The sequence below is a fragment of the Chlamydotis macqueenii genome, chromosome 8 (genome assembly GCF_036417535.1).
Source record: "Chlamydotis macqueenii isolate bChlMac1 chromosome 8, bChlMac1.mat, whole genome shotgun sequence".
In the NCBI taxonomy this organism is placed as follows: Eukaryota; Metazoa; Chordata; class Aves; order Otidiformes; family Otididae; genus Chlamydotis; species Chlamydotis macqueenii.
The window spans coordinates 27,139,196-27,158,016 of NC_141563.1; the positions used below are offsets into that span (position 1 = coordinate 27,139,196).

At 48.9% G+C, this 18,821-nt stretch overlaps 1 protein-coding gene across 3 annotated transcripts in view; it reads right to left on the bottom strand.

Moving 5' to 3' along the window:
* ERI3 (ERI1 exoribonuclease family member 3) overlaps nt 1–18,821 on the bottom strand; it is a 131,523-nt gene that overhangs the window by 59,712 nt on the left and 52,990 nt on the right. For all 3 annotated transcript variants that reach the window (XM_086752903.1, XM_086752901.1, XM_086752902.1), the window contains one exon: nt 18,545–18,617. In XM_086752903.1, coding sequence (XP_086609029.1) covers nt 18,545–18,617 — 73 coding nt within the window. The remainder of the gene's footprint in view (nt 1–18,544; nt 18,618–18,821) is intronic.

Here is an 18,821-nt window from a genome sequence, read left to right on the forward strand (position 1 = left end):
GTCCTGCTGGGTGACCTGTGCTTCTTGAACGATTCTCACTTTCAGCTGTGACAGACACGGTCACATAAGCCTTGTGGGACCTGGACTCACAACCATGGAGCACCTCCTGGCCACAGCCGCTGAGCTCCCATTCCTCCTTATCCTCTCAAAGCCACCTTGAGTTCAGGCACAAATTTATTCACACGAGGTGACAAGACAGACAAACTGTCCTCCCCACCACTTGTGGCACCATGGGCTCTGCCACCAGAAATGGACACAGTTATTCCCATGTGTTGTCCCCCCAGCCTGCAAAGGGGACCCCAGTCAAAGAAACTTGCTGCTGGAACTGGAGCCAGACTTCCAAATCAATTGGGGCAGAGAAGGCTGGAAATTCTCCAGATAATTTTCCATTAGAAATAAGAAGTCTCCTTAATCAAAAGCCAAATCTCATTCTCATTAGGAGAATTTGGAGCTCCTGGCCAAATGGAGGATGAACTCCCACCTGAGACCTGGCCAGGAACCCTCCACAGTCACACACAGAGGCAACATGCAAGTCTGAGCTCTGCCTCATAAGGACCAAAGACAGTTTTAATAACTCTACCTGGCTCCAAAGCAGCCCTCAGCCAGGAGAGCCCAGCCCACAGCCCCAGCTGACTAGGAGTCTCTCCTGCAGTCCCCCCAGAGCTTTCCAGGCAGCAACATCATTCCTTCCACATTAAACTGCACAAAAGCCCCCAGCGCTTTTCCCTTGGGGCAGTCTCCGTGTTGCAGAAGGCTCCTTCCTGTGGAGCTACAATGGGAAGATCCATCAGACAAAGCACCTTCTCCTCAAGCTATCTGATGACAGATGTTCAGCCAACGGAGTGGTGGGATTGGCGGAGCACCGCAGAAGCGCTCTATAATTCCTGCTCCTCTCCTCCTTTCTCAGCGTCTCCTGGGAGAGACATGATGATGGACAGTGGCATAACTGACTGTTCCCAATCAAGGTAATATAAGTAATGACAGCTGATGTGATTCCTGGAACGTGCTGGCGCTGCTGGCCCACGTGCCTTGCCTACCGTGGGCAGCACTGCCAGAGCTTGCAGATGGAGAGGAGACTGGAGCATAAAGGCCTGGCTGGGGGACAGGGGAGGAAGAGCCCCAAGATGCAGCGGCTGTCTCCAAACTGAGTGCAAATAACTCATTATGTCAGCCTGCAAACTGAGTAGGAGCCAAGGGTACCCGTATCCCGTAGAGCAAACCCCTCCTGGGCTGTGTACAATGCCTGCCCCAGACCTGGACACCACTGTCTCTCTCTTTAGCATCACCTGGGACATAGTACCCCTAGCCCTTAGGAAGTGGCTTGTTGGGGCTTTTTCTGACCCTCAAGGTTCAGCAAGGCTTTTACTGCTCTGCCCCTGCCCCTGCTCCCCCTCACCATCAGTGGCTACCTGGAAATGGGAATATTGGGTCAATAATCCAGAGCTCACCTCCCCGTGCGGCTGGTGCACAGGAAGCACCACGTCACCTGAACCCAAGGCAAGGGGGTGCAGCAGCCCCAGATCACACGCATGGGTGCACAGGGAATCATGGAGGGAAAACACTGTGCAAGCTCATAGCTGCAGTCCTCTTCCAGAGCCTCGAAATTAGCAGGCAAATTTAACATGCAGAGAAGCGACCGATTAATAACCCAGCATTGACTTAAGAAGACCTTGAATAATACATAGTGCTTGTACACGGAAGGGGAAAAAGTCAAGTCCTTCTGCTTGTCAAGTGTATCCGCCTCCCAAGCACCGACACTCGAGAAATCTCCCTGCCAGCCAGCCACAGCTTTCAGCAGCTCTTCAGAAATGACTTTTGCTAAGATGAATGGCAAAACTGCGCCAAGTTAGAGCGGCATTTGGACAGGTCCAAGTATGGTGTTGTTTTAAATGTAATTAGCACTGCCTGTTAATAAAGTCCCTTAAAACCTGCCAAGCAGAAGAAGATGCTGAGCATTTGGAGCCCACAACGATGAGCCACGCCGATGCCCCTTACTGGCTATGCTGATGGGTGAGAGAGTATCTTAGCAGGAGGCTGCCCCAACCTCTCCTCTGCCCTGTCTGCACTGCAATTCTCCCAGCAGCTCAGCCACATCAAGGAAAAGTCAGACCCAAAGAGACAAAAGATTGGCAGAAGCTCAGCTGCAGGAGCTGGGCTCCACTGCAGGATGATGACCGCAGATGAAGCTATGAATGAACGATTCCCTTCCACAGCTTGCTTCTGGCTTCTGTTGTTTAATGCTGGTTTTGGTGTGAGACAATGAGCAGTTGTATCAGCATCCCTGTGTGGTGCTGTCTACTTTCGCAAATAATGATGGCTTGAGAAAAATTTGCTCCTTTTTGGGAATATTTCAAACCAGACTAGCAGAAAAATGGTGTTTACCTTGACAATAGCCGCTATTTTTATATAGGGGCTACATACACAATGCCCATTGTGAGAGGGGTGGAGTGCTGCAGAGCACCAGGGATTTGTGTATCATCAGTGAAATATTGTGAATCTCAAACACCTTAATTTTTGAGAGGGGGAGAAAGACTCTGAACGGCACCTCAGGCACAGGCTCCCTACAGCCGGTCGTTCTGACTCTTACAGCTGAGTGACCCTCCTGTGCAGCCAGCCCACCAGGATGCTGCATGCATTTACTGCCTGCAAAGCAATTTGAAAATGAAGAGACTTGCAAACAAGCCTTGTGACTGAAGCGAAGGAGCAGCAGAGATGACATCTAATTTCTATTCCAACCTCTGATAGGGACTCATAGGAAAATCTTCCAACTCACCCATGCCTCAGTATCCCCAGAATATCATCTCCTGAGCTTTATGAGCCTAAATTCATTCATGTCTTTGAAAAGCATCTACTGCCTGAAGACCAAAAGACCGTCACTACACAAAACACAAACTGTGTACTACATAAGGTCAGAAGGCATTTAAAAAAGCTGCCACCCAGTGCAAAATACAAGGGAAAAGATTTGAGCAGGAAACACGATTTGTCATCTTCAGATGTAAATCGGTGCCAGCTAGTAGCAGAGCTCCAAAGACAAACACTTTAGCACTGAAAAGTGTTTCTACAAAGGGGACCAAGAAAAAAATGTGATAAACAGGCTCCATTCTTAAGTTTGACTTTCAGAGCAATAAACACAGAAAGTAAGCCCAAAGAAAAGATCTGTATTAGCAACCAAATCTAATCACTCCAATAATAAAGGAGAGACATCTGGACTGGTCCAAAACTATTTCCAGAGAGAAGTTTGTCTCCCCAACCCTTTCACATCCTGCAGTGGCTCAATGGAAGAATACTTAAGAAGTTGCAAGTTTGGTCATAATGTGTAAAAGGCCCCTGAAATGCGACATCATTTACTCTTCTGTGGTATTGCTCAGCAGAGCTAATAAATCTTGCATGAGCAGAGCTGATTCTAATTTTCTAATATGAAAAGGCATTTGGATTGAGAGAGAGGGGAAGATAAAAGTGATTGAATCTCCAATAGCCCAGCGTCAGTGACAAGAAACATCCTGCTAGGGACCCCAAGGAAGAATGGCTCCCCCTCCTCCCCGAACCACAGCACACTCACTTGCTCGCACATTCAATTCTCCCTGCTTTCTGCTTGCCACGTCTCAGTCTCCCCTATTGACAGGACGTGGTTTTAAACACAGTTACACAAGTTATCATTTCTGCCTTTTGATCAATCTGAATTTTCAGGACAATTACCCTCTTAATCAATGATTGCTATCAGCAGCCCCTTGGATTCTTCACCAAGGCAATCGTGCCGCCGGGGCAGACGGCGCGTGCATATGCAATGAAGCTGCGGGGAGGCGTAAGTCCATCTTCCCCTGACGTAGTCGGTGGCTGAGAGGGTGGAGAGCTGTGAAGGCCACTTCAAGGAACATCTGACGTAAAAAATAAGCGGAGGGAATTAGAAGGGACATTGTGCAAGATATCTGTGGCACAGCCAGGCTGGGGGAACCAGATATCTGCTGAAAACATCATCAAGTTGAAAAATAAGCCAACTAAACTAACTAATTTACCATCCACCGAAACCAGATATTTAAGAGCTATCTACAGCCAGCACTAACTGCTCCTAATGAGGCTAATAAAGTCCATTTCCAATTAGAGACTAAAACTATTAGAAGAAGGAAAGGCAGGGAGGCAGCTTTTAACAACCTCTAAAGATGGAGCATTTAGGATTTGGCGTTTCCTTTTTTTTTTTCCACTGGAAATTATTTAGTATCACCAAAATGCCCCTAGCATTCAGACACACAAAGCAAGCCTGCCACCACTCTTCCTTGGCAGGGTATGTGTGTCAGTAATTGATGTTTGCGCAGAACCTCACCTCTCGGAGGATGCAGCTCCTCCAAGGCATCTCTCACCACCACAGAAACACGGCCCCAGGTATTCAGACACCACAAGAATCCCCGAAGCAGCCGAAGCCCAAAGGCAGAGGCTGTGGGCTGGCCGGCGTACGAGGCTTTAGCATCCCAGCTCTTTCAAGAGCACCATTAGGCTGTTGGCAGGTTCATGGTGCTTGGCTTGTGTTTTCAGCACTCTAGACGAGGCAGGGCGAAGGAGCATACCACTCCCACCCGCACATCGCTCTGTGCTGCTCCCTTGACTACCTTACAGACTTCTTCCTGGGCATGGGACTCCTTGACACATAATTCTGCCCAAAAACCAGTTTGGTCAGACCCAAGCACCATTGCATCTTTCTGAACAGCTCCGGAAGGCAGAGAGACTGCATCTTCTCCCAGGCTTGGAAAGCACCCTGCACTTATTGTGCGCTGTGCTGGCAGAAGGGAGCTTTGGGACCTGGAGGGCAGCAGGGAAACGCTGCCGGAAAGCAGGTGAGTGCCCGCAGCGGAAGGCGGTGTGGTGGCAGCGTGGTGGCTTCACCATCTTGACCACCAGATCGGGCTGGCAGTACGCAGCAGAGGCAGCGCCAGGTGAGGCTGCCGGGCCAGCTGCCTTCGCAGGCTGCTGGCTGGAGGAGCTCTCCGAAAAGCACAGTATTTCACCAGCTATTTTACATGGAGAATTGCCGATCAAAGATATCCCCGCTGTGTACTCCAGAGCAATAAAAATAAAAAAACCCCACAAGAAGAATTCTTTAGGCGGGTAATGGGCATTTTATTCCTTTTTATGACACTAAACATAGGCAGCTGGCATAATTACACCACAATAAAGGCATAATGTGCACCTAGCAGAACAAACTCATACTTTTGATAATTAGGCAGAGCAAACACAGTCTGGGATTCAGTCAGACAGCTTCACTGTCTCCTGGATCTGCCAGAGCCCCCATCCCTGCAGCACGTCGGCCCCATTCCCACAGCTGGATTTATCTGGGCCCCATGGGGAAGGCTGAGCAAGCAGAGCATAACCAGAACTCTCCTGTACCGAGAGGAACTGCCATGCAGAGCCACCGTGCAGAGCAGATCGAGGGCAGGGTGCAAAGCAGGGAGGTGCAGGATGGGTCCATGTGCAGCTCCTGAGAGGCAGCCGGAGAAGGACCGCAGCAGAGCACCACTGGACGATGTCAGTCACCTCCAGATCGGCACAGACTGACCCCACAAGCAAGGCTGCAGCAGAACCAACACTGTGGTGCCGAATCACATGAGGTGTGGTGGCAAAGGGAGACTCAAAACACAGAAGAGATGCGGAGCTCTTTTGGGCTTGACAGCTCCACAAACTGGAAGGGCTGAGCACGGGGACACTTCTCCGCAGCAAAGACCTTGGCTAAACGCAGTCTGCAGAGACAGTGTCCAGAGGGAAACTGTCCTCTTTGCGAAAATGTGAGGACAGAAGAGAATGCCCCAGGGAAGCTGAAAGACCCTCACCTACAGAAGGGGCCAGCTTGGACCTGCTAGAGGCTAGGTCTACCTAGGCTATCACCGCTCTGAAGGCGTTGTGCTCCCATTAGTGCTGGTGGCTCTCATAACCTGCAGACTTGCCTCCTCCAAAACATTCTGGCAGGCAGCAAGCGCGCTCCTCCGGCAGCTGCAGGCATCCATGCAGGACAGCTCTTCCCTGAGCGCAGAGCACGACCAAGGTGGAGATCCTAAATGATCTCTAAAATATTAATAGCATCAATCAGAGCCAGGCTGACAGAGGTTACAACACTGGGAGAGCGCATATAGCAGGCTTCCCTGAAGCTGGCACGAGACCATACACTAAATATCTAGAGTTTAAAAACGCATCTGCGGGATGCACGCAGAAGCAGCGCTGACAGAACGGTGTGCTGAGGTCTCACCTTCATGGCACTGAAACCTGCTGAGGATGCCAACCACTGCACACAGGAGAGAGACCAGCTCAGCCACACTCCCTGCCTTATATGGCTTAATGGAAGTTTGTGGTTTTAAGGTGTACTGGGGGCAATGCAGAAATGGTTCAAAGAAAGGCGAGGGAGGTGGAGCCGATCTGTCAGCCATGAGTGAGATCTGCACAGTCATCTCTGGATAGGATGCCCAAGATGATGCCAAACAACGTCATTACGAGATTTTTCAACACAAGATGCAACACGAGAAAGGGAAGATGCATGTTGTCAGCATGCCTTCATACCTACCGACACCCAGAAGGGCGCTGCTGAGAACCGGACAGGTACTGAGCAAGCTTGGGAAGGCTTTTGCTCAGGTGCTTTGATGCCCTATAGAGCCAGCAGCAACACTCATGTCAGAGGCACCCAAGGAGAAGATGGTCCCAATCCGTAGGAAACAGTGCCCAAGCAACTGGGAAAGCCAGGCACTGTGAGATAGCCTCTGACAGGGCTCAGGCTCCAGAGTGATCAGAGCTGCCCTCCCCAGCAAGCCACAAAATCGGAGAAGTTTACGCCTAGACAAGGGCAAAGGATGGGCTGTTTCCTAAACAAAAGCAGACCATATCTGCAGACTCTCCAGCCAGTTCTCAGCAAGCTGCTGTGACAAATCCAATCCATGGGCTGCAGGCAAAGAGCTCAAGCAAGGGAACCTGCAAGTGGAGAGAGAAAAAGGCAGGATGCAGCCAGAAGTGCTGTGCCAGCACGGGGGAAGGGCGGCAGGAGACTTTTAATCCCAACTCTGAAATCAACTTGCTTAGTAGCCTTGGGGTTCTGAGGGATTTAATTAATTACTTTAATGAGTGTGAAGCACTGTAAGTTATTAATATACAATTCCACTACAGTATCTCCCATCTCCCAGTTCAGCATCTCTTGCCGCTTTATACCGAGTCCATGAGAGGCAAAAGCCAAGCCACGGCATGCCTCTGAGCAGGGGGGCAGAGCCTGCACACCCAAACTTTTCCAGCTAAGGCAGCAGTAGCAAAGTGCCATCCCTTTCAGCAGAATAGAGCACCATGCTCAGCACAGGGCACCAGGAACACCTCATACAAGAAAAAGCTCTTTCCAGTTACTGGCAAGCCGATTGCTATCATAAACCAGCCTGCTGCTGCTGGTGGAGGTGGCAGGCAGTCACTCTCCCTCTTGTAGCCATGCTGGCTTGCTAGGACAACCAGGACTAAATCAGTTAATGTTTTAATCCCCAAGGCTAGAAAAATCTGATTAACCCTTTGTCCCTCCCTGGAGGAACTACACAGGGCTGTTTTCATGCTCCTACACGGAGCTGCTGTCTTTCAAATGCAGAGAAAAGAGGACACAGCTCCTTTCCCAGGAACCAGGCAGCTGTGCTGGTACCCACGAAAAGCTCCAGCTGAAGGGCTGGGATGCAGGGATGCTCTGTCCCTTGTCTGACCCACAGGACTCTGGGAAAGGCCATCTTTCACGCATTGTGCCTTCGCCTCCCAGCTTCTCCTGGCCTGGAATGCAGCACACGTTGCAGGATTATTGTAAAACATGCCCTGTCTGTAATCCGTTCTCCTCTTGCCTTGCCCTGCTATTGACTGCAGGGAGCTGTGTCAGGCCCCGGGTCAGGCTTGCCGCCCGCAATACCAGGGCACGCAGAAGGCTCCAGTCCCTCTGGCTGACCACAGTAAGCACGAGACAGCGGAAAACAGAGGCTGTCCCACACCTTTGTACAAACAGGCAGGTGAAACTGGAGGCCCCCAGCTTCTGGCAAGGGCGCCAGTGCTCCACGGGCTCAGCTGCGGTCCTGTGTGCAGGTGAAACCAGCCCTGTGCGCGACAGATGCTTGCTGGGAGACTGAGGGCCTAATTCTGACCATGCTTACGACTGCCCTGGTTTGCTCCTGGTGTGTCGTGCCAAGGGCACATTACAGGGGAAATCTGGATGCAAGTGCGTGGCACACCAGCCATTCTGCAGCCACGCTGTACACCCAGCTACAGAGAGCATTCAGCTGACAGGTCCCAGGCAAACCACGACCAGCCCTGCAGCAACTCCCTGCCTGTCCAGACCCCACCGTGGGGACCATCCGGCCACGTCAGCCTGCATAACCTCAACACTGCAGAAAGATTTCTTATCCAAAGCACAAATTGCTTAGATCCCACTGTGGGTTATTTTGCTTGCTTTCGAATGCTCTTTCCAAAACTTTGTCTCTGGTACCTGCAACACAGCTCCCCATAAACAGGCAGGGCCAGGAGAGCCAGTGCAGCTCCCTCCTCAGCCTGCAAGCAGCAACCAGACTCAAGGTGTAAAGGTCTGTGCAGTGCATTAACCTCAGCAGCAGCACGCATGCAGCCAGATGGGAACCAGGAGGCTCCTCGGTGCAGGGGACAGATGTTCAAGTCCCCCTGCAAGGGGAGCACAGGCACAGCGAGGTGCAGCCGAGCGATATGGCGCTCAGCAGGGAGAGCAGCACGCAAGGTCTCAGCAGCTGCCTCTCCACCTTTCGCCCGCAGGCTACGGTGATGGGCGTGTACAAGAACCGCAAATACCAACCTGCCTCCAACCATGTGCACCAACAAGGATGCTTTTGGTAAAGCAACTCTTGCAGTGAGCTCAGCAAACCGCTGCTTACAATTCCATCTAGAAGGCAAAGCTTTTGTACTGGTTAAAAAAAAGCAGAAAAGCAACAAATTCTAATATCTGCTTTGTCCAGGACCTGTAGGTTGCGTAGGGCCAAGTAAGATAATCGTGTTCCTCAGTTTCTCTTGAAGCACCACCTTTCTGCCTTATCCAAGAGCTCTCTGTACCACACGTGGCACCAGGAGGCCCTGCTCCTTGCTGGAGCCTGAAAGTGCTGCCAAACAATAAAGGCTGCCTTGGGATTTCCCAGCACAAACACCCTGATCTGGGCAGACAGCATCAGGAGAGGAGTGGAGACTGTGCGACACCCGAGGAAGCCACCCCATCTTTCCCTGCTCAGGTACTTGAGTTTCAGCAATGTGGCCAGGGAAAGCAGACAGCCTGTGTCCAAGTGCAAGGATGCAGGAAGTGTCACAGCAAACAGGGCAGGAGGGGACAAATGATGACCCACCCTGTCTGCTTCAAGGCAGGACCAGGTCCACCCAAACCATCCCCACCACATTTTTCTAAACTCTGAAAATGTCAAGAGCTAAAGGCATCCCTGCCCTCCCTCACCCACAGAGACTGTTCACTGATCTCCTTGCAGCAGGTAAGGACATGACCAAGAGCTGTCCATCACAACAACTCAGAATAAACTTTTCCCTTTCTCTGAGCACTTTCATTCCTCCAAAAACGATCTCTGCTTCATCTTCTCTAAGCTGAACATCCCAGATCCCTCAGTCTTCCCCTGGAGGTCACATCTTCCAGCTCTTCGATTCTTCTGTTCTCTTCTGGGCTTTCTCCACCTGTGCCAGGTTTTCCCTGAGTGCACTATGCAAAACTGGTTTGCCCCAAAAGCTAAAACTAGGTTCCAAAACACCTTGCCTAGGAAAAGAGGTGAGATTTTAACAGGTGCCTAGTGCAATTTTAATATGTATTAGCAGAAGAGAGTGTAGGAGAAGCCCTGATGGTAACAAAGTTAATTGGTGTGTGAGATGTCGTGAGATGAACACATGCTAAAACACATGTAGGACAGCTACGGGAAGGAAGAGCTTCTTGTTAGTAAGACCGACATATTGACATGTCCCCTTTGCACTAGAGTAGCTCTGAACAGCTTCCACGTACCAGGACCTTGTCAGAGGTTGTCTTGACCCACCCAACAGAGTCTAAACAGCAGTGAGAGAGGAACTGGCTGCCTGTGCCCAGCCCATAACCTTGGCATGAGTCTGGCAGTGAGAAGGGTGCTCTTTCAGACAGTTGTGGATTTTATGGCTGGAAGGAATTACTAAACTAATCCACTGTTTTGCAAGTCAGGAAACTTAGCTACGTTCTGGTGAACCAAGACCAAGAACTTACTCTGAGGATCACATCTTTCCTGTTTGCTCCCAGAACAGTTCATACAGACACGTGCTCTGCAGAAAATTGCTCCTGTGCTTTTAGGATGCAATTAAAAAAAAAAAACCAAACAAAACCAACAAAAGTCAAAGGAGAGGGAAACATACAAAACCATTTGATTTACGCAAAGATGGACACTGCTCTCTTCTGTCCTCCTGGGATGGGGATGCATGTTACTGCTCAAGTCATCCAAAACCAATGAAACCTCCAGGCGGCATCTAGAGCCCCTCTCAGCTGTAGCAAGACCAGCTCCTGAGACTGCAAGAAAAGGAAATGAAATGCGAGGCTGGGATCATTACTTTGACTATAAGCTCACGCCACTGAGCCAAAGCCTGTTATATCGACACTGGTTTGTGTCACCCCAGCAGCAGAGATCATTCTCCATCTCCGCTTGCTCAGCTCCCCTTCTCCCGGGACAGCTGCCAGCACAGTACTCCACAACGCTCTGCAAAGTCTAGCTACAGAAGAACTCCCAACACCTTACCCAGCAGGTTAAAGTTATAGGGCTGAGCTACCGCAGAATGAAAAGTACCCTGCTGACTGCTCCACCACGCTTTGGAAGCTGCCGGCAAAGCATGAAGTGCCACTTGCAGAGGAGCAAACAGCAAAAACCCCAAGCTTACTTTCCTGGGGCAGTGCACCCAGAGTGGGGTGTTGCTTCTTAAAGCCTCCAGTATTTAAAAGGCACTGAATTTGCACCTAGCAGTCACATAGGATGCTCCTGCTCCATGTCTCCTGTCACCAGCTCGGGCAGCAGCTCTGAGGGAGAGAGACAACCCTGCTGCCAGCGAGTCCCAGGCTGAGGAGGGCAGAGCTGAGCCCTGCACTACTGGCCACGCAGCCCACACGCCGAACCTCCGCTTCCTTTTTTTTTTATGCAAAGGTGGGTACCAAAACCAACCCCAATGGTTACTCTGCCTTATATGAGCACTCTACCTTAGCGCACAGTGCAAACCCACACCAACAACCCTTCGGTCCATCTGGTTACAGCTCCTAGGGAAATCAAGGCAAAGAAGTCAGATGCATCAACCCATCCTATGTCCCCTCCTAATGAGCCCAGGAGGAGGAAAGGGAAAAGACTGTCAAGAACTTGTAGACACTCAACCTCTCTTCCCAGCACAACTCTCTGCTTGTTGGTTTTCCTTGGAAACCTGTTTTTACTCCACACTCCTTGTTAAAAAAGAAAGGGAGGACAAGTCCCTCTGCAGTGGGACAGAGAGGGCTGCTCCTTTAACGCCTCTCCTGGATGCCCTTTCCCTTTGAGACGACTGTCCTCAACTCCCTCCTCATCTCCCTCCCTTTGATTTAAGAGTTCCTCTCCTGGCCCTGACAGTAAGGTATTTCTGTCCCACAGATTATAACTCACTCTGGGCTATTATTCAACTCCCAAGCCCTGGCCCTGCTGCATTTAGTCCAAACATAATATCCTTCATGCATATATTATCTGTCTCCCTATTATCTGGAATCATTTCGGAATTAAATTTCAGTCCTGCAATATTGGCTTGAAGAGCGGCTCGCTTTATGGGCTAGTCAAAGGTTAGAATACCAATCAAAATAACACTGCCGATGCAGAGAGACATTTTAATATTCCAAAACCCGGTAATTGTAAAAGGACATAATATTTTTTCCCTGATTACCCCAAAGGCAACACATGTTAACAAGGCGAGGGAGAGAGTGAAAGAAATTTCAGAGTTCAGACAGCCGCACGACAGATTTAAAGGAGAAGTCGTGGACGGCTGTTGCGCTCCAGCCCCTGGAGCAGGGGGCTCCCCTGCCCGTGCCAGCGGTGCCACGCTCCCCAGGATGCCGTCCCCTCCATCCCCAGCCTCGTGGCATTCACGCCACCCATGCTCCCTTAAGTCAGGAGCCTTTAAGGGTGCTCTCACCGCAAGGGAACGGACCAGCCAGAGCTACACCGAGATGGACAGTGGACGATTATCACGGCAGAAGAAACCACCGCCATCGGCTGGCCTGACCTGCAGAGGCCATGAGGCTGCCCCAAATTAATTCCTGTTTGAATCAGAGCTGATTTTTTTTAGGAAAAAACCTTCCTTCCTGAGCTGGAGAATCCATCGCAGCCCTCGGTAAGTTGTTCCAATGGTTAATTACCCTCACTGTAAAAATCTGCACCTGAATTACCTCGCTTTGGCTTCCAGGCACTGGAACTGCTTATGCTTTTGTCTGCTAGAGCCTCTCCTCACATTCTGGCTCTCCCTTTAGATACTTAGGGACTACAGCCAAGTCTCCCTTACCCTTCTCTCCAGTACCCTAAATGGCTCCCAGGGTCTTTACTGCATGGCGAGTGTTCCCATGGGTCTTGTAGCTCTCATCCAGTCTTCAAGTTTCCAGAATCCTTTCCGATGCAGAGATGGGAGCCAGCATCCCGTACCAGTCAAACCAGTCCTAAAGAAAGAGATGATCCAGCCTCTCTACTACTACTTACCATTACCTGTTCATAAATCCAACAACAGCCGCCTCCTGGATGCAGTATCTGCACATTTTATCAAAAATTATTTTTATGTTTTCTTTCAGAGCACTGATAAAAGTGTTAAATACAAGAAATCTGAGAAATAGATCCCTGTGGGACCCCAATAGGAAGACATGCACTCCATGATGATTATCCATTTACAATTAAATGCTAGGAGCTGTCAGTTTGCTCGTTCTTAATCAATGTAATGTGTGCCATGTTGATTTTGTATCACTCTTGTTTCTTAATCAAAATGTCATAAGGTACCAAGGCAAATGCTTTCCAGAAGTATATTACATTGACATGGTTACCTTTATCAACCAAACATGTAGCCTCATAAAAAAAATATCAAGTTAGTTTGAAAAAGATCTAGTTTCCATAAATCCACATTGATTGGCATTATATTACCCTCTTTTCATTCTTTATTAATCAACTATGATATCTGGCTTTTCATTACTTTGCCCAGAATTAATGTCAAGCTGATAGGGCTATAATTACTTCATCGGTCATCCCATTTGCCCTTCTAAATTACTGGTACAACATTAGCTTTCTTCCAGTCCTCTAGAACTTCCCCCATGTTCAAAGACTTATTAACAGTCCAGACCTTCTCAGCCAGCTCTTTCAAACTCCTGGAAACCAGTTACGCAACATGCGAACCAAAAGCCACCACTTAACTTTATCAGAAAATTGCGTTGTAACAGCAAACCTCTTGCTCAGCGACACGGCATCCTCTGCCTTTCTGTAAATACACAGCAAAGTACTTAATTAAACACAGTCATTTTGCTGTTGTAAGCAACTCCTTCCATTTCCTTCCAACTTCCAGTGCCATTGCACAAATACTTTTCTTTCCAACCTCCATAGCGAGGACATTCTTATTCCCCTTAACCCTGCAGTCGTGCTTCTCCTTGTGTCTCCTTTCAAAGCCTCTTCTGTTCCTGCCTTTTGAGAGAGGCTTTCCAAAGCCAAGAGCTCTGCACCCAGGGGTGAGGAGTCCAGGAAACCACAGCTCCCACTGAAGGAAGGTGTGACAGGGTCTCAGAGCACTCAACCATGGTGCAAACCGGCAAAGCACTGAGCACCATGGGCTCTTCACAGTGAAGTGGCAACATCTGTGCAGGTGCTTGATGCTTTCGATGTGAAGCACTCTACATGAGGAGTCCTCCTGTGTCATTTCTAACCTTACTAGGCATTTTGTATTCCCTGTAGCCAGTAACTCAATAAACAAGCAATTGATAACAATCACAGTAAGTCCTCAAGAAGTCAGACCTCACAAAAGCAACTTCCAGGTATACAGGCCAAAAGTTGCATCCATTTCAACATTCATCCAAAGCGCTCAAGCACATAGCACCAAGTGCTGGAGGAGCACTCAGAGCTCCGCCTCCCACCCCAAAGGCAGAAGGAATTGTTAATTCGGAGGAGAGACAAAAAGCTGTTAGCAAATCTTTGTTTGGTTAAGATGTGTTTATTTCTAGTTGCCAAATATTAACAAAAACATCCTATTACATGCTTCCTCTGTCAGATTTCACAATGTGAGTGGGTGACCTTAAAACATTTGTGCATGTGTATTAACAGTTTCCTTCCAACTACAAGTGTCTGTAGATCAATAAAGGCTGGGCCTGGAAAAGGCCAGCTCTGCACACAGTCACGTCACCCACCGCATGGTCATGCTGTGCTCCCCAGGGCTCTGTTTCGTGATACCGATAGAAGGAAAGTTGTATCATTCTACACACATCATTCAACCCTTGCCTTTCATAAAAACTCTCCTGGACTTCAGGATGTCAAACTAGTACCAGTTTTCTGCCACTTCTAAAGCAATCACTATTAATGTATTTAAAGACCTGCTGCCCTCTGTGAACAGAAACCAAAGATGGTCAAACACGCCAGGACAGCTGTCCTGCGAAAGGGGTAGCTCTGTGATAGGTATGAAGATTGTATTATTTAAAAATTAATGAAATATCATTTAAAAAAAATAAGGAATAAAATAAACCTTTAGTGGTTACATAAAACACTCATCTTTTAACCGCATAACACCCAGAGAAGAAATGGAAGATGAAGATAGCGTGTACAGTGTTAAAAATGGTTTCCACAACCCAGTTCTAGAGTCACAGAACCCGCAAGTGCCTTTGTCCAGCCCTCCGACACGTTATGCTGCACTGGACGAGACACAACGAAGCAAGAGTGTGGCAGAGGTCTCAAGTCAAGAATAACACACAGGAGAAGAACTGGAAACACTTATTTGCTCTTTCATAAAATGCAAGACCTAGGTGTTAGAAAATGATTCGACAGTAGGTTTAAAAGAAACAAAAGGACCTGCATCTTCACACAACACGCGAGAAACCAGTATAATTAATGTGTAATTAAATAGCAAAACTCATTGCTGCAGGATACTGTAGAAACCAAAAGCATGGGCAGATTCAGAAAAGGTGTACAAGTTTCTGATGGACAGACACGGTACAAACAGTGGGCGCTAGACACAATGGTCTGGAGGCAGCCGCCAGCTCCCAGTCCTTGAAGAGACAACTGCTGGGAACTAGAGGAAGCCGACTTGAATCATGCTCTCCTTGTTACACCTGCAAGCATCGGCTACTGGCCTTTGACATGGAGAAGATGTGGGTTAGGCTTTTGGTCTGGCCATTTTGACATCCTCATCATACTTCTAATGTTTTTCTTGCATAAGCTAATTGTTAAAAAAAATCTAGCTTGACTGCCCTTCTTCCACCTCCTTCCCTCCACCAAACCACTCTCCATGATGTGCTCCCAGCCCAGCAGTGCTTGCCCTCCTGCTGCTCGCTGTGTTTCCCATTCCCAGGCTCCCAGCCACCCCGTCATGACAGGCACCGTGTCCTCAGCCTAACACAGCGCTGGCTCCATCCCCACATGGTGAGGATCCATCACGGGACCGACCATGGCGCTAACTCAAGCGGGATCTGGAACGATTAACCACAGAGGCTCCTGAAAGAGCCAAGGAAGCACGAACGAGAGCTGATCCTTGTGTTAGAATAAGCACTGATGAATTTATACAGGCTACCTGAGGACCCTCTTGGGGCAGCAGCTTGGTTGTAGCTTGTTAGCTGCAACAGCTTTCCTTTTCACAGAAATCTTGACCCACAGCCTCCTGCTTTCTCCGTGTATTTCTCCACTGGTGCCCCTCGCTCCTGACATGAAGCACTCTCTGCTGTTTATATCCTGAGCATCCAGCTCCAACGATGTAGCTCAGGTTCCGCACCTCGGTCCTAACCCACGGGGCCTCCGCGGATCGACATGACAAGCACATGAGGAGAACTGGCAGATGGGATGCTGGCTCTCTATCGAGATGGTTTAGGGGGATATCTGAAATGTTGCAGCATTCAAAGAAAGCCTCCTCTGCTTTCTGCTGCCCTCCCACAAGGCTGAGCTAATCGAAGTGAAGAAGATGATAAACTCTCTGCCCCGAGTCAGCTCTACACTGACAGTTCACCAGAGATACAAGATCGCTCAGTGACATTAAAAATGTCAGCAAACACCGATCATGCTTGACGGAGGGGATGCATTAGCAGGCTGGGGGGGCATAGGGCAAGGTAAAACTTCAGCAAACGCGCTCAAGTGTACAGGCAGCTTTTCTCCTTTTGTCCTTCACAGAAGGTTTTTTCACAGATCCCAAGACACTGTGGCCACCATTGCAGCAGTCAGGTGTGGAGCTCACCACCACCCACACGGCCAGATCAATCTAAAAAGGTTTCCTGGGGCAACACGAGCGTGGCAGCGAGCTGGGGCTGATTCTCTTCTTCAGCTTGCCCGAGGCGAATCTTGGATACTCTAAGAGGCCTGGAGGCACAGAGTGCTCACCTCAACTGCCCCTAAAGCACAGAAGTGACAAAGGAAGGAGTTTATTGGAGAATGAACCCTGGAAAGACTGTCTCACCACCTCAGGAAGAGGGAGTATGAGCTCTGGAGCATCCCACGCTTTGGCAGAGGCAGCACAGACAAGGACCGTCTCTTCAGATGAAAAATGGAGACAAAGAGGAGCTGAAACCATGTGTTCATGAGCAGAGGGAATTTGGAACATATTTTGTTCCTACTGCTCTACACACTTCAGATTTTTAAGGGATTAGAACGGTTGGAGGAAAAGGAACATTTCTCCCACATATCCCCTCCCGATACGATGTGAAGGAGATTGGAGCCTTACTTTTTGAGTAACCCATCTGCTGAGGGGGACAACCCCAAAACATGTGCCCCCACCCTACGTGCACAGCCTGCAGCCCCTTCAGAGAGCTGGGTAGGGAAACACTTCCCTGCAACAGCTTCCCTCCTCCTCCTGCCTTTAGCTCTGAGCTTGGTATTTCATGGATGCTCACCAGCCCTCAACTTAGTATCACAGTATTTGCTGAAGCTCAATACATGAACGCCCATCTTGAAGAACAGTCCCTTGCTTGGATGTCGACACCACAATGAATCCTGGCTCTTAACAAAGTAAATTCAGGAGCCTCGGACTATGAGAAAGAGCTGTAACTCATTCATCCTGAGGCCCAGAGGAGGAGCGCAGCTGGATCAACCTACTTCTTAGCAAACATCACAGTACACACGGGATTCTTTTTTTAAAAAATATATTATTATTCTGCAGCCATCAACCTGCTGGTTACATAGCTGCTATCCATTCACCGGAAGTTTAGTGAACTTCAAATGGCGATCATTAATGGTCACTGAACTGCAGAATGCCCCAACGTGCTTTCAGATTTCATTTACCAAGGACCAGCAATCAGCCAAAAGATTTGCTCTGACAGCAGGGAAATACAAGACCCTTTGACAAGTTCAGCTGGGAATGTGCTGCCAGCATCCCTTGTTAAGTTCATGTTCTACCCTATTTGACGGAACAGATCATGCAAATTGTCCTTTCGCGGCCACTCAGCCTGTCACTCATGCTTCCATTTAAAACAATAAATAAATAAAAGAACAAAAGAAAAGCCCACAAGTACAATGAGCTGTTTACAAGCAAATCCCGCTTACCGAGACCCCTAATTATCAGGAAAAGGTGTAGAAACCCAAATAAAACATTAAATTGGATGGGGGAAGGGAATCCTACTCATCCAAAGGTTCAACCAGGAGGGTCACCCCAGTTTCTCTTGTGCATAGATCCCAGCCTCCCCGCCCCTCCGCTACTGCTTGCTCTTTTCTTCCCACTTGGATTTCTGGCTTATGGCACCACCACATTTTCCTGTGCAGATGGAGCAGCTGTGTCAGGAGACCCCATGGACGCATAGCAGGCTGCTCTCTTAACCACCCAGCAAAGGCGTGGAGCAACACAGGGCACCAGACAGTAAAGTCCAAGGTATTTTAGTTTGCCAAGTGACCACTGGTTTCTTAGGTGGACGTGCTGCTGAGATATCTCCCCTGCCCCACACCACAAAGGGAAATGCTGATTTTTATACTGGAATATTTCCACTTTCATTAACCAGAATTTGATCTGAAGGGAACTGAGCTCCTAGAAGCCTTATACTGCTGCAAAATGAAACAGAGCCAGCAACACTGGGGCCAACACCACCTTTGCTGAAGAGGGGCCTCACAGTGTCCCACTATTATGCGGAGACAGTGCACTGTGCCTGCCACAATGGGATTCTCCCCAGCTGCAGAACACATCCCATCAAGTACAGTAAGACTCTATTAGAGCTGATACAATAGGGAGCCGGAGGACTCGCTCAGCCCAGCTTCGGAGAAAATAACTCATTTCAATGCAAAACAGCAGTAGTTATTAGACAGCTCCTTAAACAGGGAAGGAGAAGGACAATGGGAGGGGGGAGAGAGGGAGTCAGGGACCATGGCAGTTTGCACAAAAGTACCTTTTTCAGATTAATCCACTGTTTGAAGTAATCAGCAACCGGCAGCCCTAAGTACTGGCATTGTCCTGGTAACCTGTAAGAGAGAAGAGAGAGCAGGTTTGATTCAATCAGTGTCCTGACAACACAAACTCTGTTTTCTTAAGTGCATTTCGTTCTGAGATGGAAGAGACTCAAGTCTGCTGTAACACACTGCACATCAGAAGGACCACAGCTCTTGGCAAAAAAAAAAAAAAATCTCATGAGAGCACAGCTTGGGTGAAGACTTATATACATCCAG